Source organism: Apteryx mantelli, chromosome 4, assembly GCF_036417845.1.
Source record: "Apteryx mantelli isolate bAptMan1 chromosome 4, bAptMan1.hap1, whole genome shotgun sequence".
NCBI lineage: Eukaryota > Metazoa > Chordata > Aves > Apterygiformes > Apterygidae > Apteryx > Apteryx mantelli.
In genome coordinates this window covers 48313373-48336032 of record NC_089981.1, presented here as the reverse complement: position 1 = coordinate 48336032, position 22660 = coordinate 48313373, and the positions used below count along the sequence as shown (strand labels likewise).

The 22660-nt window shown below is 38.7% G+C and overlaps 1 protein-coding gene across 1 annotated transcript in view; it reads left to right on the top strand.

Moving 5' to 3' along the window:
• LOC106498170 (cytosolic phospholipase A2 epsilon-like) overlaps window positions 1–19783 on the top strand; it is a 33624-nt gene extending 13841 nt beyond the window's left edge. The window contains exons 7-21 of the mRNA XM_067296474.1: window positions 4666–4708; window positions 5315–5378; window positions 6735–6877; window positions 7038–7127; window positions 7896–7933; window positions 9665–9800; window positions 11620–11756; window positions 13071–13293; window positions 14182–14296; window positions 15101–15238; window positions 15515–15622; window positions 16432–16623; window positions 17101–17270; window positions 18591–18777; window positions 19281–19783. Coding sequence (XP_067152575.1) covers window positions 4666–4708; window positions 5315–5378; window positions 6735–6877; window positions 7038–7127; window positions 7896–7933; window positions 9665–9800; window positions 11620–11756; window positions 13071–13293; window positions 14182–14296; window positions 15101–15238; window positions 15515–15622; window positions 16432–16623; window positions 17101–17270; window positions 18591–18777; window positions 19281–19489 — 1993 coding nt within the window. The 3' untranslated portion in view covers window positions 19490–19783. The remainder of the gene's footprint in view (window positions 1–4665; window positions 4709–5314; window positions 5379–6734; window positions 6878–7037; window positions 7128–7895; window positions 7934–9664; window positions 9801–11619; window positions 11757–13070; window positions 13294–14181; window positions 14297–15100; window positions 15239–15514; window positions 15623–16431; window positions 16624–17100; window positions 17271–18590; window positions 18778–19280) is intronic.
• Window positions 19784–22660: the final 2877 nt, after the last annotated feature.

Below are 22660 nucleotides of genomic sequence, written 5' to 3'. Positions count from 1 at the left end.
AAAACCTGACATAAGGAATAATAAAATAAAGGGTTTGAGGACCAAAATTAGAGACCATGTCTTGCATTACTTGTGATAGGTCATGGAAAGGTCTGAAAGCCTGAACTGAAGTAGATGAGATGAGTCACCAGAAAGCTATGTACCAACCCTACCTCTCAAGTTTAACAAGCTCAGCAGGTTTTGACAAAGGAGCAGAGCCCAAGTGGCCAGACAGGAAATCTCACTGGTCCAGAAAGGCGAGCACTGGAAATAATATCCACTTTGGAAGAAGAGCTGGCTACTTCTCACATTGACAGCAATACCCAGATGGAGAATTTCAATCAGGAAAAAATGTGGACATTACACTGTGGAAAGATGGATGTATGTTACTGACTCTGGTTCCCTATTAAGATGCTGAACTGCTGTAGTACTGGCAGAGACAGAAAATGAGACTACTTTGCTGAAGGGAAACTGAAGAAGCCAAGCTCTATAAATTGAGATTTGACTGTTGAAGTCTGTAAGGAAAACTGGTTGCTGCTGAACCAAACCCATAGAGGGGGCACAATGAAGCCCCAGGGAAAACCACTGAGGAAAAGATTTCTTCAGAAAGAAATCACCAGATATCTGGTGATCTGAGAAACAATTAGAAGACTGTTTAAGTTCCTCTTCCCATAACTCTTAAGCCATTTTAATAAATTAAGCTATCCTGAAGGCACTGCTGGGCTGGAGAAGAGTTGGCAGAGTTTAGAAATAATTTTAAGTGGGTGAGAGCCAACCATAGTGCTAACAAGGGGCACAGCTAACCATATGGGACAGTTTCTACAAGTCTGATACTGTGATGGGAACAATGAGAACAGAATTTTTTTTAGGTAAATATGGCATCTTCTCTGAAAATGTAGTTATAATCCCCCTGACATTTTGTCTAAAGCAGTTTACTACCTTTTACTTCCCCATCTTCAGTCCAGGTCCTACTGATTACCAGTCGGAAAACTTATTATATCAGCCTGTTCTTTCTTTTCAGCACTTCAGATATCATACATGAAGTGTAACCCTAGGCCAAGAAAGTTTCCTGGGTTGCACCTACAACGGTAGCTTTGTCACGCTCATATTTTGTTGACCTCACTGCAAAGATTGTATTTTGGGTTACTTTTACCAAAGTACATTATAAATATTTGCTCCTGAATTACCAGTGGGCTGTACAAAATTTGGTTCTTGCATTCGTTCCAGTTATCTTGGATTTAAAATGGAAGAAAACTGTCATTTTGGTAGTTTGTTTTCCACAACTGCAAGATGAGTGCCATGCCTAGTTTTGCCTCACTCTTACGCCATTGCCTGCAGTAACTACAAACGTACACCTCCTTGCTGCCACTACCTGTGGCAGGCTCTGAGAACCCGATATTTGATCTTAACAACACAGACAGGAAGGCACGTTCCTTCCTCCAAGTGCCTTTTCACCAGCAACTGAGCCAAGGGATTGCAAACACCTGCCCAGTGTTTTTTAGGCCCATAACATGAGCCCAGCTGGCGTGAGAGCTGCTGCCCTTGAGCAGCAGTGACAGAAAAGGTAAGTCTGTTGTACACAGGTTGCTCATTTGTATATTTCAGTGTTTTTTGTGTTATTCTGTGATTTTTTTTTCCAAGGGTAATGTGGACTCTCCCCCTTGTGTTTCCCCTGGTAGTGTCCAGCAACAGAACGAGCCTTTACGAGTTGCTGAGGGGACGGGATCCCGCTGGACTAGGTGGCTTCGCTCGCTCAACATCCCCCTTCCCTCTGACTTTTACTGAAGCCTGAACCCTAATATTAAGTGGCCACAAAGGGACTTCTAATGAACTAAAAGGTACTTTGAATTTCCAAGGGAGCTGGAGGGGTTCAAGGGGGCCAGGGTATTGCTGGCTCTGCTGATCATCTTTTTGGCCTCTTCCTGTCTTTCAGATGTCCCAAGTTGAGGAATTTCATCTGAAATAATACCTAGAAGAATGAAGGACTATTCTCATACAACCTTTCATCTCAATTCCCCTTCCCTTTTCTTTTTTTCAAATGTGAAATTGTTTAAAACAAAGCCCCCACACAAATGTAAATAGATGTACAAAAAGTTGTATAAAATTTTAATGTTAATTATTGAAATATGGCAAAAGCATGATTTTTAGAAAATAAAAATCTTTTTCTTTCTGTAGTTCTGCTGTATTCTTTTGAAAAATTCCCCCTGCGTTTATGGGGAGCAGCAGATCATACCAGTAGTTTGGTTTGGGCACTGTTGAGGAAACTCTTAGACTGGGCTGAGGCTTGATCCATTTGGGGGCTAGTGTACTGTTTATATTTACATTTGTGACAGGAAATCACATGGCCTGAAGGAGTTCTTATGGTAAAAGTTTTAAGTCAAGGAAGAGCATAGCCAAAGTGTCTTTGAGGCTAATACAGTTTTCTTGTTTTTCAAAAATGTTTCTCTTTCAGTGTTGAGAGACAGTGGGTCTTTCTGTGATTCTTTTCTGTTTTCATAAAACAATGGCACTTGCAGGAGATGAGAAACAAGTGATCTTGGAATAAGCTGTCTCTGTGTCTGTTTTGGACCACAGAGATTTTACACCATCATCCATGTTTCTCTCTGTGTAACCTGGAACAGGAATCAAGTTGTCAGAAAACTCAGAAAAGTAGCCTATGCGGAAGCCACGTAGTGTGGCTACTTCCTGCTAAGAGGAAGCTGGATCTGACGTGAAAGAATTAAAATGTATACATTTTTATCCAGAAATCTAGATTCCCTAGTACTGTGAAACAGAGCACATTTGCTTACTCTAAATATGAACTATAATGTGAGAATCTGCGCAACTGTAACTTCCCCTATACAATATTAACTGTTTCATTACAAGCCAGCCAAGATGCATGCTGATCTAGCAAGGAAGAAAAGATGGTTCGGCCTATATCAGGCATTGTAGAGGCACAGGATGGGAAGTGATCCTGTAGGTCACTGAGTCCACCACAGTCTTAGGCACCCGTGCAACCTATGATTAGGATCCCCAGGAACTCTGTTCCTGGTTTTCACTGCTGCAGGCTGCAACATGCTCCCAAATTCTCATAGGAAGACTGAGACCTTCAGTACAAAAGGCCGGAAACCGCAAACTGCAATAGGCTTCAAGGAGTGGACAGGAGTGTTAGTATATGTAATGTGGGCTGTGTAGTATCAGGATGTTTGTTAGGGAAATTTCCAGCTAATCCTAAGAAGTGGACTTACCCAGTGCTCCAGAGGTAGGCAAAATATTCAAAGGTCCCTGCCAATCTGAACAGTAAGAGCTCCTCTGCACTGAGCTCAGCTTCATGTCTCTAGCTACAGCTGATTTCCAAAGCTTCAGAGAAAGGTGAGTGCTTTCCCTCTTCTTAAAAGAAGTGTGCATGTCAACAGGGGGAAAAAAAGACATCTTTCTGGTCTGGGCTGTGACCAGCAGAAGCCCTGAGACACAGGATAATAAGAGTTCAGACCACAGTGCAGGGTGTAGCCAACAGCTGGGCTTCCTTATGGCAGTAGCAGCAAGGCTGATACCTGAAGGCTGATAGCACCTCAGCCATCAGTGTTTAATGCTTGTATCATCCTTGCTCTTCCTAGGAGCTTACCAAGCTGTCTTGTGCAATGGTGAAAGGTCTGTAGTGTTCTTCCACCCTGTTTGAAGGTCATGCCTTAGACCGTCTCATTATCCATCTAACTTTATACTTTGCCATTACCAGTAACTCAAATAATACTGCACTCTCCTGGATATTTACCTCCATAAAGAGACATTTTTTCCTGTCTTTCCACCTCAATGTCAGCAGGCTAGGCAAGTTGAGATCTTTTAATATCCACCCATACTGTTTATCTGCTCCCCTTAATTTTTTTTAATAAAGTGTTTGAGAGCTGTCACACCATGTGACACGTAATGCTATAACTTTTTGACTATAAAAAAATAAGTAAGTGCAGAATTTTGGGTCTGGAAGAAATCTTGAATGATAACTGAATCCAGTTCCCTGCAGGGAGGTAGGAACACTGAATACATTTTGCCCTGATAGATGTTCTTTGAACTCATTTTTAATACACTTTCAAAAAGAGAAAATCCTACAAAATTCTTAGGTAACTGCTTCCAATCCTTAACAGTCTTTGTCACTGGAAGTTTTTCCTGAGTGTTCTTTGTGGCATTTAGCCAGTTATTTTTCTTATCTTAAAGGAGAACATTGATTTGGAAATTAAACTTCAGACTGTTTATGAAGTTTAGAATTTTGGGAGGAGTCTTTGTCATGGAAAATTTTGCAAAGTTATTTTCCTGTGAGTTTATACTGAAATCTGATAGTGTGTGGTAAATCTTCCCATGGAATGGGAAATAGAAAATATTTAACACAGCCAAGGGTAGATGTAATAGTCTCCAGCTCTCCTCGGAATCATTACATGATTTTTGAAGTGAAAAGCAGGTCTGAAATACCACAGCAGTAAAAAGCCCAGCTTCATATTCTGTCATGAGAGAAGTGCAGAAAAACAGGCCACTCAGACCACCTGCTGGAATTTTGCCTCCTAACAGCCTTAAAGCATGTGTGAATGAGAACAAATATTAAAATTGAAAACATCAAAGTTGGTGGGGGAAAAACGTGTAACTTGTTAACTCATGGGCTTAAATATTTAATCTGAGTTATTCCAACCATGACATTGTATTTTCCATTTTATTTTTCAGTCTGGACTATCCTGATGGCATCATTACTAATGGAGTACTAGTGGTAATGTTCATTTGTTATGATCTTTCCTATGAAATTGTCATATTTTTAGCTGTGGAAACTTTGAGTTGTGTCCCAAAGCCAGTACTGTCAGCCACACTGTTCTACTGAGAAGAACAGTAGTTCTTCTTTAATTGGCATTAAAGATCACTGGTTTCCTATTGCTCCAGGGAAATGACACTTTCTGCCAAAGGCAGGCAACAATACAGCTGTCAGCTATGATGTGCCCCTGCTTTCTGCTATCAGTTTGAATTTCCTACCAATTATTCCTACATTATGCCCAGAACTAGCAGGGGCTAATGAAGAAAGTGATAAAATGCTAATAAAAAGTCCCATACCTCAAGACACCTGTTATTTTGAATACGTTTCACCCTCATCATTTCATTGTCTCTCACTTCCAAGCTGAAGCAGCTCATGAGCTATTGTTCCTCTTTACTTTCCAACCTGGGAAAAATACCGTGTCAGTATTATCATCATGTCATCTAAAGAGATAATAATAGATAATAATGTTACTCATTGATGAACTAGAGGGGTTGGTTGAGAACAGAATGAATCACTCACAGTGACATTCACACTATTCTTTTCTGTCATTTATCCTCTCTCTTATAGGCACGTGAAGTTTCCTGTTTGGAGGTTCGAGTGGATACAGGGAAGCTGAAGCATCAAGCCACAAGTGAGGTTATTGCTTCATTAACCTATTGTTTCTGTGTTGTGATTCAGTCATTATAACAGGAGTTGAAAAATTAATAATCTGTTGTGCATGTTGCCCTAGCTGTGTCCCGTGATACTTAGTTTCACCATGCCCCACCTTGCAGAAAGATTATATCAGTCAAAAGTCAAATTATTTAAGTATTTGGTTCCCAGGCAAATCTTAAGTTTATGCAAAAATAATGCTATATGTACTAGAATTAAAAATTTGGAATAAGTTATGTTAGTTATCTTTGTGTTTTGCTTGTTCAAAATGGAAATTAATTAATTTGGATCTTCTTTTAAAATTATCTTATGATTACATTCTTGTATAGAAATCTTCCCTGTATGCTTAATTTGGGTTTGAGTATGTACAAGGTTTCTGTACATTGGATTCTGAAAGAGATTTTGAGCTGCTTGAGCAAAAATAATAAACTTAAGCTCTTGAGTTCAAATGCAAATGTCTGCACAATTTACAAATCACTGCCAAATCAGGCTTTTGCTTGTAAAATTAAGTCCTAGTAAATATAATGAGACTTTTCAATAGCCTTTGTAAGTTCATTTGAATGAGCAGTACCTTGTGTAAAGCTGCTTATGAGGTGAATCTTGAGAAATCATGACTGTTTCTAGATAATTCATGAATGGAAAATTAACCATTTTGAAGCAAATGCTAACAATGGCTGAGTCACATTGTGGGAAGGTTCGGTCTGAAATGTAACTTGGTGGGAAAGATGAGTGACCTAAAATGATATACCTGTTACCCCTAATCTTGCAAAAGAACAGCATAGGATCTCTCTGTGAACACAAAGGCTTTTCTGTGCAAGCAACACAGCCTTTGCGTTGATCAGTTGTTCCAGTTTTGGTGATATGATTATTATTGAGCAGTAGTGACAGAAGGCACATCAGTCTGCTCGACTTTCATTTAGAAACATTTGGCTATTGTAGCAAATAAGACATACAATAAAATGTACAAGACTGTATCAGAGCAGACTTGCATCAAATAGATCAATCTCCTGTTCCATTTGAATAATCCAAAACTCCTTTATACTGACACTCCTTTAAATCTAAATCGTGGTTTTATTTATTCATGTAAAGCACCTACCAAATAACATTCTGCAGTATTTCAAAAATATGTAATTTCTGCATGTTAATATTTTATACAGGTCCACCAAGATGTTTTATAGTAGATTTTAATCTGCTCTAGACACCCAAAGTCTATTTAATCACCATGGTGTAAGGAAAACTAGACAAAAAGTTTACAGAGTAGAGGTAGATTTTATTTATTAGTTGTATGTGTTTGCTTGGAAGAGTTAAAATTCTTTGTTCCTGTCTCTATATTCAGATCAGGAACTTAAATTTATAGTGAAAGGATCCTATGAAGGAAGCCAGAAGATTTTGCTGGACTCTGACCCCAGCCTTAGGATCCTGGCATTTCATTGTGTCATAAACAACCAGACAAGGCTGGATATGATACTGCCAAAAGAGGTACGTTCCTCTTTTGTACATTATCATTAACTTTAAAGAAATTAGCAGAAGAAATTAATTTAAACAATGAACTGAACTAATCCTCTTTATGGGGGAAGTTCTAGAGATGACAAACCCTTCACTTTCATTTATATCCCTACCACTTTCCACTTTGTTTCAGCTGACAGATAAAAATGAAACAGTGAAAAATGGAGTCCTTTCTTTGCCTCTAAATTTGCTCCCTTTGCAGAAGAAAATAACAGTAGATGAGGTGAGTGCTGTGAACCCTTTGAAACAGTTTTCCAACAGTTATCATGATTATTTTTATCCTACTAGAAATAAAGGTATTGAATAAACAAAATCTCTGTGTAAAATTGTAGAAACATTCATTGAAAATGTTTTAAAAAATTAAAAGTTTGCTGTATTCGATTTTAAGGAAGCAGATGTTAACAGTCATTATAATAATCTGAAAATCATTGTAAACCTGCATACAAAAATTAGTTTTAAGTGGTTTCAAGGAATAAAGATGACTGACATAAGAACATGCATGTCAAAATTTCTTCTTAAATATTGAGGTAACTCTACAGTGGCTAGTAATTAAAAAAAATTCAGAAGACAAGCTTAATTTCATATCTTATCTTGTATATATATTTTGTGTATATATATATTTATGTATATATAGTGTGTATATATATGTGTGTGTGTATATATATATGGATTAAAAGTGTACTTTCATGTGTAACCTTTTCTCTGGAATGAAGTAACTCATCTGGTTCTTGGTGTTCCTCCTAAGCGTGCCTGCTGCAAGTTAGCATAACATGCAGGCTCCTTGCCCACTAACTGCCCCAAGCAGACAGGCTCATTAGATGAGGGAGAACTTGATTCCAGAACAGGGAGTGAGACTTTGGTTCATCGAACCAAAATAAAGTCCTTAGCCTTTTGAATTATCATTTGAGAACCTGAGCCTTGCCTGAGTTTGAAGGAATGTTTACAAATCTAGTGGTATTTAACTTTATTTCTTGATTTTCTTGATTTCTAGGATCAATCCTTTGACTTGTGTTTGACAGCAAGAAAATGGTAAGATAGCCTCTTCTTGTCCTAGTGTCCAGAATTATTGTAAACTAGTTACCTAGACTTTTTCTGTAGTCAGTGGAGAGAGAAAAACACTCCAAGAGGGTGCTTTATCCTGTGCTCAGACAGGTGTCTAAGGTAAGTCCAAGTCCAAGTGTAGGTGAAGTTCAGAGCATAGGAAAGTTCTGCTTGCTCAATCTCAGCCCAATAACAAACGTAAATCCAACAGAATACAGATATATATATACACACACACATATATACTATGTATACATATACATATGTACAATGAGAGTGAGTGAGCAAGAGAAAGTGTTGTCTGGGATGTTTAAACATCAGTTTTTTCATCTGACACTAAGAAAAAGTTGTTCGCTTTTAGAAGATCAAGCAAATGACCTTATTTTCTTTTCAAAATTGAACTATGATGCACCAAATTTGCTGGAGAAACAGAAGTTACTAGTATTAACCCATGAAACATTTGTGCTTGTGAGCTAATGATGAGAAAAATAATCAGAGTTTACAACCACCAGAGGGTGATGTGATCCAGAAGGTTTGGGCAATTTTGAGAATGAGTTTCTCAGTAGCAAGCACATCTATATTTTTGAAGGCACACAAACATGAATTTCCTTTTGTTTGTTTTTTGTACCTTTTTCTGCAAAATCTTTGGCTTGTGCTTCACATTTCTCAGGGGATAAAACTCAATGTGGCTCCCCATGTGGAAAAAATGGTGGGTGGTCTTATATATTTGTAGGATGAAGCATGTAAATACTTATCTAGAAAACTGTTCAGTGCACAGGTAAAAGGCATCAGAAATCAGCGAAGTTCTGAGGGAGCATAAGGACCTCTTCATACCAGATACCCAGCCAGATCAGGGCTGTGGATTAAAAATTCTTCCCAGAAGAATACATCCTTGGGGGTATTCAAAGTCTGACGGGACATAGCACTGAGCAGCTTGCTCTAGCAGACCCTGCTCAGAAGCAGGGAGGTTGGACAAGGCAATCTCCAGACGTCCCTTCCAGCCTTGACCCTTCTGTGATTCTGCGTATTTGTTCCTGCTTACATATTGGCACACCACTGTGATACTTATTATGTTTGGGGCTATAATGTAATCAAAACAATCATCAGAAGTCCATGCAGATAGACCACTGCACAGTAAAGACTATTCACTGCACCTGTCACTGCTCCCTAGGGCTGTGCACCTATTTGCTTATGTTAGACAAAGACATGCACCTCTGCAAAGCCTCACAAGTTAGCAGAGTTTCACCAAAGTTTGACCAGGTGGTCAAACTGATACCGTGGAGCTTGTCCTGTAGTTCAAGCTTGATCACACAGCTCATTAGGAACTCTATTTTTTAAAAATGTTAGTGAACTGCAAACACGAATTTTAAAACCTGGTGGCATCACTTGAATTTTCCAGGATGTCACAATGAAAAAAACCAGAATGGGTACTGAAAAATTACCCCTGAAATTACCCCTTTTGGTGATCTTTCTCTGCGTCTTGTCTTTGTGCCCATATTCACAAGAAGTCTAAAACACCTTGGAAACTTCTCTATCTTCACTGCTGCTCCTTGCTTGTAATAGAAATACCACTTTTTCTTCTGTTCCTTAATCAGTGTGCAGAATTGGAAATAGCTTGCTTTGCAGGTTATTTATGAAGTTAACTGCCTAACTGTCCTATGTATCCTGAAATAAGCTGTGAATGACATGTACACTTATTCGTCCCATGGTCTATTCCAGCTCAGGAGACCTAGATGTGCGCTTGGGGTATAGCCTGTGCAGGGAAGAGCAGGACTTCCTGCGAAAAAGGAAGAAATATGTTGCTGCTGCTCTGAAAAAGGTTCTTCACTTGGAGGAAGATCTGAAAGACCATGAGGCAAGCCGTACAGTCCCTTGTAACAACACCTCTCCAGTGATCGGGGCCTGGCCCACAAATTGAAACCACGAATAAAAATAAATAGCCTAATTAATCCTGGTGTTCTGGTGCAGGCCTAGCTTCCTAGAAAAAGAGACAGGAGCAAAAGAAGCAGTAGCTGGTCTGCGTGGGAGAGCGGGGAAGGGAGGACATGCCTTCACAGGCCCAGTAATTCCTCAGTAGCACCCCGATTTAGCCAATTTCTGATTGTTCCTGAAATTGCTCATAGGAGTCTCAGGAAGAAAGTTTACAGTGGACATGCATGGAATAATGGGGATATGCTGCTTGGGAAGTAGGGTATCCTACCTTGTTAATGGAGGCAAGGAGACAGTCGTGTCATTTGTAAGGGGACTCTGAATTGAGGTAAAGTTTGCACACAAACATCTGAATAAAAGCACTCTGGGTGGTTTCTGCAGTGCAAAGGTGTATTGTTGGGAAAACTGACTACTAGAATAAAACTCTTGAGTGAATCTTATAGAATCACTGAGATGCATAGATAAAATAGCTGATTAAAAGTGTAGCTTTAACACCTTTAACTCCTGCCTGTATATTTCAGTCATAAGTTTTGTGACTGCTTATGCCTAGTTGGATTCTGAAGACCATGAAAGTAAGAACATACCCACAGTAAGAATCCTCTTTAACAGGCAACTAAAAGGACTAGTGCTGTGGATTGTGTTTAAAAGTACATATTAAATTCATATTTTGAATTTCAGAGCAGAGAATCATATATGAAATTTAGCTTTTCAAGAAAGCTGGAAGGAACAGTTTTACATAGTTGTCTAAGGGTTTCCTGACACATAAAAAAAATGGTTGTGTATTAAGACCAAAACTGTTTTTTAAAAAGTTTACAGGTTTGCTTATCCTGGATCTCCTATTCAGGTTTTAATTCAAAATTGTAAAAAAAAAAAAAAAAAAAAAAAAGCTTTTCTCCCATTTTAGTTCTCTGTCTAAATGTATAATTAGAATTTGAACTCATACTGAAAAAGGTTAGAAAAGGTAAAACCAAAATATAACTTTTTGAAATTATTCAAGAGAGGTATTTCAATCAGGATGATTGGCTTTTTCCCCCCTTATTATTTTATAAAATGTCCTAGATTTTAAATTCTTATCAAATTTAGGATAGGAAATAGATATACCTTTCCATACAGCATATACACATCCATGCTACTCAAGATGTTAAGGAAACAAATGGTGTACTAGATTAGGAAAAGATTAAGATAAGAATAGTCTCTTACACTTGAAACTTGGAGAGAGAGGAGAAAAAAAAAAAAAGCCTTATCAATGAGTATGCTTCAGCACATAAAGTGATTACTGTCCTGAGGTCAGGAAGGCTAAGGTATTGTGCACTTTGGCTGATTACAGGGTGTTGTGCGTTCTTCTGAAACATTAATCATTGTTAGAGCCAGAATCATGGATTTCCTAATCTACTCTGGCATCATAAATCCTGTGTTTTTTATGATGGTTTCTAATAATACACTTCAAGAAGAATTCCAGGGTGATGAGGTTGATTTCCAATTATGTATTAAGTAAACTCCCCTTGCTCCTTTATGTGGATAAAACATAAGCCCTCACTGTCCCCTCAATTAGGTGGTGGCAATAGAAGCCTTCTGCAACAATCACATCTTTTTTCCCACAAAGTTATATCATTGCTTATTGTTTCTATGTAACCTTTTCTATATAACCTTTTACAAGATTTACATGATTTCTGTAATAAAAAGGATTGCTTGTCTCTAATATATGCATGGCTTTCACTAGCTTTTTGCCTTGCTATGTTGAAAAGGTGCCAGTGGTGGCAATCACAACGACTGGAGGCGGGACAAGATCATTAACAGCAATGTATGGCAGCCTATTGGGTCTCCAAAAACTGAATCTATTAGACTGCATTTCCTACATCGCTGGTTTATCAGGAACCACGTGGTGAGACTGATCTGAACAAGATTTATATTTGTTCTCTCTGCTTGATAGTGTTGATTATTTATACAGCACCATCAGTTTATATAGCACTTCCTAAATAGAAGCATTTCCATTTTCCCCATGATCTTCTCTGTGTCCCTCTAGAGTTAAGAAATAAAACATGTCAAGTAAGAGACTGATCATCGCATTCATCAGCTGCTTTTGTCACCACATTAACACAGCCTGTGCCAGAAATTTTCATGTAAATGCTCTATTACCTTTTCATATTTTATCAATTATACCTTAGACTGAATGCAATGAATTTGTCTTTAGACTGGAAATTGAAGAAAGATGGGAAGAAGAATTTATGCCTGCCATTTTCTGGTGATTCTCACTTTCATTTTGGATGTAGTAGAGTGCATCATCTTCTGGTAAAGACACATTTGGGACTAGTGGAATTAATTCTGTTGCAGACAGTCCAAAGAATGATGCTGTGTTACAGGCCTCAGCCAGACTATAGCTATTGTTGCTCATCTTAAACTTCTCTTTTCTCTCTGTGGGCATACACCAGATGCTGTCATATATGAAATATCTTTTAAGTATTTAATCCTGTAGATTCTAGCTAGTTCCATTCCTCCACAGTGTAGGAGATGTGTTGCCAGGCCTTTAGCGCACTATAGCTAAGCTTTTACAGCCAAACAGAAAAGAATATAGATCACCAAAACTACTCATCTATGCCTTGTTGAAAGCAAAGACAACTTTTGCACTGAATTATGTGCCAGTCCAAACCTTAATCTCAGGTTTATCTAAGTTATTTGCCAAAGTTCTTTTAACTTCTCTGCATTTATGTGGAGATCTGAATGTACCTGTCTGTGTTATGATTTCAAGGACACAAACAAGAATAAACCAGGACACGCCAAAGACCCAAGCACCTTTTAGTTGTCTCTCTCTATCGGTAGCCAATAATGGATGCCTGACAAAAAATACAAGACTAGAGCAAACTTGTAGTGACTGTTCCCTAGAATGCACCCCAGCTTCCAAGAGATGGGCTTGGTGATGACTTGTGGTGTCTTTGTATTTAATAGCTTTCTGTGGATCTTTTTCTCACACCAATTTGTTACTTTTGGTTTTTTTTGACCCCACATAAACTTTTATCATCAAAACCAGAAAAGCTTGGGAGGTTTTGTTTGTTCTTGAAATGAAAAGATTTCCGGTGTGCTTAATTTCTGGTTATGATGCTCATATGAACTGAAAAAAGCAAACAGGCTACACCAAGTTCTGTGAGGCCAGACCACAACATTAGTCCTCTTTCGTTATTTTCTTCTAATGTTTCTTCAGGACAATGGCAAACTTATATGAAGATGCTAACTGGTCACAAAAATTTCTTGAGGAGGCAATCAAGGAAGCTCGCAAGCAAGTAACCAAATCGAAGATTTGCTGCTTTTCTTTGGATTGTCTGAAGTACTATTATAATGACCTGATGGAGAGGACTAAAGAAGGACGTAAAACATCTTTCATAGACTTGTGGGGGCTTGTCATTGAATCCATGCTACATGATAAGGTATTAAATATTACTCCTTTTCGCCAGAAAAGTGATGAATCTCTGTACCTATAAAGGGGAAGAAAAATCCTTGGATGATGCTCAGGACTACTAATGCAGATAATTAGTCTAGAGGTTGAGTAAATGCTGTATATTCAGATCCATTGTTAAAACACTCCTCTTGCTTTAAAATAAGGTTGACCTTGAACTGAAGGAGCCATGGCATTCCAGCTCCTTAAAAAAGAAAAAAAAAATTCTGAGGAAAAAAAATATTTTGAAATGTAAACAAATCACTTCAGACATTAGATATTCTGAAACATATTCTGACTAGAAGAGGTGCTTAAAAATCTTAAATAACTTACTTCATTAGCATAATTGAACATATGCATTTATACATTGCCTTAGTTATAGGTTTTGCATATGGAGATGGGTCAAGTGGCAGGAAGGACCATTCTCTGAATATGTTACCAAGGTTTAAGAAAGATTTTTAGAAATAGCAGTACTTTTAATATAACTTAAGTAGTGTCCTTCTGGCTTATGTTCATACAAGGAAGCTTTAAATTGTCATGAGTAGTACAATATATTCTTGCATCTGCAAATACTTGGAACATATATTAAAGTATGCTAAACTCTGTTCCTTGAGCTCCAGCCAAGTGAAGTACCTTACCTTTCATCCAGCCACATATTTATTTCTGGATACTGTTTTCTCCTCAATGAATCTGCAATCAACCTCTTTGCATATCTCAAAACCTGAGAACCCTTATAGGGTAGGTGATGCTTATGGGACACTTCACAAGTCTGGAAAATCTCATGTCAGATATTTCTGACTGAAGTTTGTAGTTCACATTGTATTATTTCAAGTATAAGTTATTTTTCACCTCACTGTTAACCATTTTTCTTCAAAATCAGAAAGATGAACATAGACTGTCGGATCAACGGCAGGCAGTGGATGAAGGTCAGAACCCATTGCCCATCTATGTGGCCATCAACCTCAAGTCCAGCTATAGCGCCCAAGCATTTAGAGGTAATGGTTATGATTTAGATTGCTTCATAGCTTTATGATCGAAGAAGTCTGAACTAAGACTTAATGCATGTAACCAGCTTCAATAATTCTTTCATTTTAATCACACAAAAGCCTTTTTAAATTTCAAATAATTATGAATAACACTTAAAAAGAAAGAAAGAAAAAAAGAAAAGCAAACATCTTTAGTCTTTAGCACTTGAGTTCTCAATATTGCCAAAAGCGAAAGTGTATTTATACCACAGGAGATGCCAAGCTTAAAATTTATACTGGTCACAAAAGTATTAGAAACCTTTTAACAAAACCAGTTCTTATGATGATTCCACGTGGTCCTGTTTTGAACAATTACTTTGAATTTTTGGGTCCAGTGGAAGGAAAATCACTGTCTCCCCTAGTGTTAGTTTTTTGCTGTGTTTGTTTAATATGAACAGTCAAGAGTAAATGATAAGTGTTCTGTCACTGTTGCCCTACAGGGCACAAGTCATGCCTGAACAATATGTGCTTTTGGGTAAGACTAACGGCAGGGAACACTTTTATGGTTTCATTCAGACCAAGGCTTTTCTGCTAAAGGTTGCTGTATCAATAGACCTCACAGGCTGGGACCACTCTCCATGGATGTAAAAGAAAAATCTGTTCTTTCAACTTGTTAGTACTGCAAACAATATTAATACAGGTATAGCTGGTTGCCAGCGTACTATGAGCTAGACAGTGTATTTCTTGAGATTTGTTTCTGTTCTCTGGTACTATTCTTTGTAGCAATAGTTAAAACATTATTGTCTTTTGATGCTCTTGCTGCTGTTACTGTAGAGTGGCTGGAGTTCACTCCTTATGAAGTTGGTCTGTTGAAATACGGAGCATCTATTCATGCAGAACATTTTGGAAGTGAATTCTTTATGGGAAGGCTGGTGAAGAGGATCCCAGAGACTCGGATCTGCTACATGCAAGGTGACTATTATCTAGAGGGAATGTCAGTCTACCCAGGAAGCAGCTGGTGCTAGTGAGCACATGATCTGTGATGGACAGCACTGGGAAGACATGGGCAAACAGGTTGAGCAGGTGTGAGTTTGCATTAGTGAGGACACATGTAGGAACTATGCTCGCAGAGATATCTATCCAGACCATAAGGAAGTATCCAAGGGGAAGGATTGAAGGTATGTATTCATTAAAATTCTTTCAAGATTACTCCATCAATCAATTTCTATACGCCCTTTCACATTACAGGCATGTGGAGTAGTATATTTTCCATAGATGCGATGTATGTGTGGAATTTGGCTGTTGATTCAGAGGACTTCTGGAGTAAATGGACCAGAGACAGAGTAAAAGATATTGGTAAGATATTTTTGTATTTTTTTACCAGCAGCATCTATTACTTTCACTTCTTCTCTCCTGGAACTGTGTTTAATGCCTAAAGAGATGTTCTCTAGGTCAGAGAGAGATGAGAAAAGCAAAGCCGAAATGTCAGTTAAGAAATGTCTCTGCCTGATTTGGAAGCAACGTTGCTTCTTTGGCAAAACTTTGCCATTTTCTAAAGGGTGTAGAGACAAAAACAGTCTCCAGCAATTTCTAGTGGAGATGTGAAGACAGTATTATATAGGAACACATCTTAAGTGCCTAAGTTAGGAGAAAGTCTTCCTTAGCCCCTAATACAGTCCATGGAGAAAACAGGTCTTGCAGAGGTCTGTTCCTGAAAGCAGCCTATCTTATGTGGACTAAAATGTCTGTGGAGAAAGCTCTTTCTTGCCATTAATTGTACAGGGAGCCTGGGCTGACTGGCCTCCTAGCTTAGCTAAGTGTATATAGCTGGGTGATATTCACATGCCTTCTGAAGGTGTCCTGATCAAAGGCCGATGTAGTCCTCACAGATGTTTTGGGACTCAGCTCTCTCCTGTGCCACACATCATGGTAGAAGTGGGTACCTCTTAGGGAAGCCTAGCTTATTGCCTGAAAGTTTGCTGCTTGTGGGTAGTGTGTCATTTAATCGTGCAATGTGTCTATTCTGTATTTTACAGGCCTTAAGGGCTTATAACTATGTTTGCTTTACCTTTGGGGTGGGTGTGGGTGCTGTAGTTACTGCATTGTTTAAAATATTGATTCAGAAAGCTGTCCTAAACTTGAAACTTCTTTTTTCCTTCTTGCAGAGGAAGAACCCTTTCTATCTATGAATCCTTATGAGGTAGACACGTGTCTGCTCACTCCTTCATGTGCTCTGTCTTCCACTCTGCGAGATGTGTTAACAGGACGTCCAACCATTGCACAGTATCCCAATTTTCTCAGGGGCTTACAGATGCACAGCAAGTACCTGGAGAGTGAAGGATTTTCTACTTGGAAAGGCACAGTAATACAACATGTTTTTCCAAAACGTTTTGAGGAGGTTTGGGAATCCGTTTAGGATTTCCAGTAAAGAGGAAGAGACAAGACTGACATCTGAAACTCCCCTTCTCCCTTCCCCAAGCGGAAGCAGCAGAAACCGTATTTGAACTCCTGTTCAGTTTTTGGGGGGCGTGAAGGGGTGAAATTGAATTTGGCCATCTGTGGCCTGCATTTCAGCGGCCAAGGTGACCTCAGCCTGGGGAGACATGAAGGATCTCTCCTTTAGGGTCAAAGCTGCATGAGGTGTCCAGGAAAGAAGGAACAAAAGAGCTGTAGTGGGTCAGTTATTCCTGTAAGTCAGTGCTGCTAGTGAGCCAACAGAAGATGGCAGAGAAAATGCAGGGGCAGAATTCTCCGTTCTTCCCTCTTTAACTTTCTGCAGAGAGACAGTCAATTTCCTCTTCTATTTGTTATGACAAGAAATATTTGTATTTCAGACACAGTGATAGACTCTCTCCCAAATAAACTGATGGAAACAGCAGATGATGCACTCTCCCTGGTTGATACTGGTTTTTTCATCAATACCAGCTACCCACCACTCTTGAGATCTCAGAGGAAAGTGGATGTTATCCTGCATTTAAATTACAGTGGAGGGTCACAGACATTGGTAAGAAAAGCCATGGTATCTTTGATCTTTTTCCTTCATGGTCTTTTGATCTCCAGCATTTGTCAATTTAAACAACTAAACTTTCCAGTACTGAAATGGGAAGAATCAAATGTCTGCTGGTTTCCATCACGAGTTTGACAATGGTTATGACTCTGTATCAGAAATTCTGGCCTACAGTCCTTAATGACATCTGTCTTTCCTTCTAGTCCTCCGCCTAAACTAGGAGTCTGACACTAGATATTCTAACTAAGACAAATTGTCAAAAGAGTGAATGATAGAGTTTTACAAAGTCATTCAGGGTTTACGGAAATATTAGGTAGGGTATTGGTCTGTTTTAAGATAGAAATGACAGAGTTGCCAATATTATTGCTACACCTTCTCCCCCACCAACCTGCTTAATGCATTTTTCTATTCTGTACTTACGAAAAACAGCATAATGGATTGATTTTATAAGATGATGATGAAATGCTTTTTATTTCTTAGTAACTAAGAAGGATGTTAGAAGACAGTGACGGATATAGGCATTTTAAAATAATCAAGGTTCTTCACTGTGGTGGACTCAAGAGTTTTTAAAGAGCTGACTGAGAAGTTATCTGGACCTCTGATACAGATTTTGGTTATCCTTGAACTGAGCAAGCTATAGAGAGGATGGAAAGTCCTGGCAATATTTTAATATGTTAAATGGGAAAATCTGTATATCTCTGGACCTGTTTATCTCATGCTAATCTTAGAGAAAGGGACTGGCTCACATGGGGCTTGATTAGTAAAGTGCTATAATTAGTGTTACATACCTAAAGAGAATAATATAAAAATGAACATAGGCATATAGTAAATAGAGCTGTTAATGAATTTGGGTTTTTTTCATAGATTAAAAAGTTATGCTGTAAATAGGGAGTCATTAACAAACAATCACAACCATGCAGAAGACAGAAAGATTGGGACAGGGTAAATAATGAAGAAGTCAAAACAACACAGAATAATCTGGACTGACTGATTCCTTCTCCATACTTTCAGTATATATACTTTCCTTGCCCTTTTAAACTCATTTACAGAAAACCTGTTAATTGAAATTATGAAATCAGTCCTGTGGCTTTTGGTTCCTTTTGCAAGCTCCAAGGGCTTTCTTCTTTTGCCTAAAGTGGTGCAGAAAATAAGGTAAACTGGACCTGACGGTGTTATGACCATTACTGTATGAAACTTAAGATGTTCCCAGAGGAATATTCAAACCTCAGAGTATCAGTGTTGACTGCTGATGTTTAGAAAATCCAAGTCTCTGGGTCTTCTTTGAATTTTGATTTTTTTCTTTATTTATTCATCCAGCCTCTGGATCAGATTGCAAAGTACATTACCAGGCAAGGAATCCCATTTCCCAAAATTGAGATAAGCGAGGAAGACAGGGAAAATTTAAAGGAATGCTATGTGTTTGAAGACGCCGAAAGTCAGCAAGCTCCAACAGTGCTCTTTTTCCCTTTAGTAAATGACACCTTCAAGAGATACAAAGCTCCTGGTGAGTTATCTGTGGCTAGCAACTTTAATATAAAGCCACTGGCTTAGAGCGTCCTCTCCATTTCGTATCTAATGGCTCACTGTCAGCTCTGCCCTTCTTTCTCATGCCAGCATTATCAGCTTCATTGTTTACAAAAGTAACTGCTCTCACTGTGTCGGTTTGTCTGAACTGTGAAAACTCCAGAAGCTCTCAATTTATCTCTTGCTCAGTATCTTGTGTTCCTTTTGCTGCTGCTTTTCTAGCTTGGGCAACAAAAAATCATGTTGTCCAAGGAGCAGTCAGCAATTGCTGCTGATGATAATGGGTGGTGTTCTCTTTTGCAGCCATTTGGGTATCCACCAGCTGAAGAATATGGTGCTCCTAGACTACGTTTACATCCCTCTGGCAAACCATCTCATTCCCCCAAATATCTCTTTTCTACCTGTAATTACTTAAATAACTGATAAGAACCACATGCTGCAATAAAATCTTATAGGTAAACCTCCTTGTGGTTTTTCCCTCAGGTGTGGAAAGAAGTCCAGAGGAGATGGCTGAAGGCAATGTTGATGTCTCCAGCATCCTCTCCCCGTTTACGACGAGGGAGGTGTGTTTCAGTGAAGAGAATTTTGATAGACTGGTGAAACTGACTGATTACAATGTCCTGAATAATGAAAACTTGATTATTCGGGCCTTGCACATGGCAGTGGCACGGAGGAAGAAACAAAAGTATTAGTCACTGTCCGCTAGCTTTACCCTCCACATGGTATTTCTTGGGTTGTCTACTATCTAGTGAGATAAAAATGTTTGATGCTTGCCAGTGTTATTTGCAGTACAAATTGCATCACCATGAGGACTTGCTGGACTCCATCCCATTTAAACAGCTGTTCAGATGAACAGATTGGAATTTACTAGTGGTTTAATCCTAAATTCAAAGCAGCGAATTCAAGTTTAGTTTTGTTACCTTGCTACTTTACCAATTGATATATGTTCCTTACAAGTTAATATGTCATTGTCTGAAATATTAATGAAATACGTAGCACATTAAAAATGTGAATCAAAACCGTATTTCTATACTTTTTCTGTCTGGCAGAATGGCAGTCTCTTGAATTGGCATCCCTCTGGTAAACAGCTAATCTGTTGTGTTAGTCTTGCTTACCTTAAGTATTGATGCACTGAAGATTGTCTGATTTTGATTGTCTGTCTACTGTGAATTTTTCATTCAGCTGGCCTTCTTTACGAAGCTTTGAAGATAAGATTCTTCCTTAAGTTACCATCACTGATGTAAAAATCTATAAAGTTGTCACCATCCATAAAAAATACCCCTGAATTTGGTGATCTTTGTTTCACGTCATCAAAGGAGTCCTTTCTGCTATTCACAGAACAGTCTGCATTCAGCTTAAACAGTAGTCATGCTGCCGAAGTTTCCTTCTTTTCATTTTCTCCTGGAGTTGCTGCTGACTGTCCTGTCTCACACATCTTCACCTGTTTTAATTTTTCCTGGAACAGACAGCCTTGCAATTTCTCCCTGTTTTTCAGAAGATGGGAAGTGGTTGCTAGCTCTTTGCATTGGATATGACAGTTCAAGACCTTTTGAGCTCCCTTTCAGCTCTATTCTTTACAATTATTCAGCACTATCCTACAAATGGTCTTTTGTTGTTCAGGCTGTCCTGAGAGGTTCCCCACTGTGAAAAATCCTAGAGATGCTCTAGGGGAAGACAGTTGCCCAAGGCTCTCTTCATATGGCCCTGCAACAGCTAGATCAGAAGTTTGCTTTTTCACAGTAGCAGCCCTGCACTGTGGAGCTGTGATACCTGGAGAGACTGTACACAGCAGCTCAGGAAATGCTAGGGATTATCTGGCTATTGATAATAAAAGGCTCATACTATTGCTAAGAATTTCAGAGTCACCAGGGTGGAATTGGTGTTGAGATCAGGAGGGTCTTGATCATAATCAGATATGACCAATTTGTTTATATGGAACAAAGTTCTAAGAAATGGATGGGAGAAAAAGACTTCTGTCCTTTGGAAAAAAACAACTGATTGTGCATCCAGAGCAATTTGGGTGGTGGGAGGAAAGGAATGAGCTATGTTTTTCACCTAGGAGCATATTCATTGTGTTCGTGCTACTGATACACTTGAAAGGACATGGTGTAACCCTGTTTCTAGGTACAGTATGGCATGTTTAAATCTAGATTCTTAGCCCTGTTTGTTGTGAGGCAATTATAACTGTGTGTCAGACCCAGAACACTAGAATCACCTCACTGGATCGCTCTCCCAGGGATATTTTTGTTTTTACTCTCATGGTTTCTAGGCTTTTTTTCTGGATATGAAACACAGCAGGATGGCAGCTATTTGTGTCAGTCCTCCTACAGGAGAAAAGAAACAGCAGGGCAGAAAACCCCCCAGATAGCTGGATAACACAGTCTGAGCCTGATTAACCCTGTTTTTTCATCAGGGCTAATTATCCCATCACCTAACTGGGACTAATTACTACACTGACGTAGCTATGCTGCTTCCCAAGTCAGCCGTGGGGTATGTCTGTACTGTGTCCTGCTGGCCAGCACAAAACCTACCTTTCTTTCTCCCCTATCCTTAGATCAGTCTCACTCTGCAGTTCTTTCCTTTATGCTCTCTGATATTTTAATATCCATTATTTGAAAGAGGGCCCCAAAACTTTATGCAGTCATCCTCCATCAACCTTACCTTAAGAGGTGAATCACATCCCCATGCACTTCAGATGTCTGTTTATGCAGCCTCGGACTGCATTAGCTCTTCCTGTCACAGGCTCACACTGGAAGCTCAACCACTTTTCTGCTGAGACTGTTTTTCAAGTGATAATTTCCAGTGTATGGATTTGGCCTGCATGCCATGTATTTAGACATAAATATATTTCCATTATTTCTGTGCTAAAAGATCTGAATGAACCTGTCTTACTCTATAATGCTGCCCTATCTGCCTTATTACTGTTCTTGTGTTAGCCACAAGTTTATCTGGAGGGATTTTTTTATTTCCAGATTATTGATAAAAACACACAATAGGTTTACAATGGAGCTGTTTGTTTGCACTCCTGTTGGGAATATTTCTCTTTGAGGGTACCTTCCCTTGACTGCTACGTTTTGAGATCTGTTAGATATCCATACTTAATCTGTTTAATATTTGGCTGATACTTGTTGTGTCTAGTTCTTAAGTTAGAGTACCTTCCTGTGCCAAACATCTTATGTATTCAAATTATATCATGTCTGTGAAGTTTCCTTTATCAATTAATTCTCTTATTTCATTGCAAAGTGAAACTCAATTAATTTATGAGCACAATTTTCCATTAAATAGTTGTAATAGTGAGGGTGATGCTTTTTCAGTGCTCTCCTGCTTTGTTTACCTCTTGTGAATAGACTAGTACTCAGTTTGTGAGAAGATTGGTACAGAGACCCCCTCACACGATTCTAGAAGTGACCAGCACAGTGAGGCATTATAAATACCAGTGCAACATACAGAATAATTAAAGCTTCCAAATACATTTTCATTTAGAGCATTCATTTAGCACCTTATTTTAGATGCACAAAGTAAAAACTTTTGAGAAAGGGAATGACATTTTAAAGCTTTCACCTTTACAATGGAAACTCTCTTACAGTCCCGAATGTGGAACAGGTGGCTTGGGAATTGTTTAATGCAATATTTTTCATTGAAAAAGCTCCTGGCTGAAACAAGAAATATTTGTAAAAAACGTTTAGAAACCACTTTCATTTGAAGTTGATCTCAAGTTGAATATGACTTCTTCTTTACAAGGAGAAAAAAACCATAACAAATACATTAACACTTCCAGGTGCTTTGATAGTCAGAACGCTCATGTGGGATGTTGGGGTGCAGATCCCCGGTCTTGCTCTGAATCAGACAGCAAAGCGGCTCTA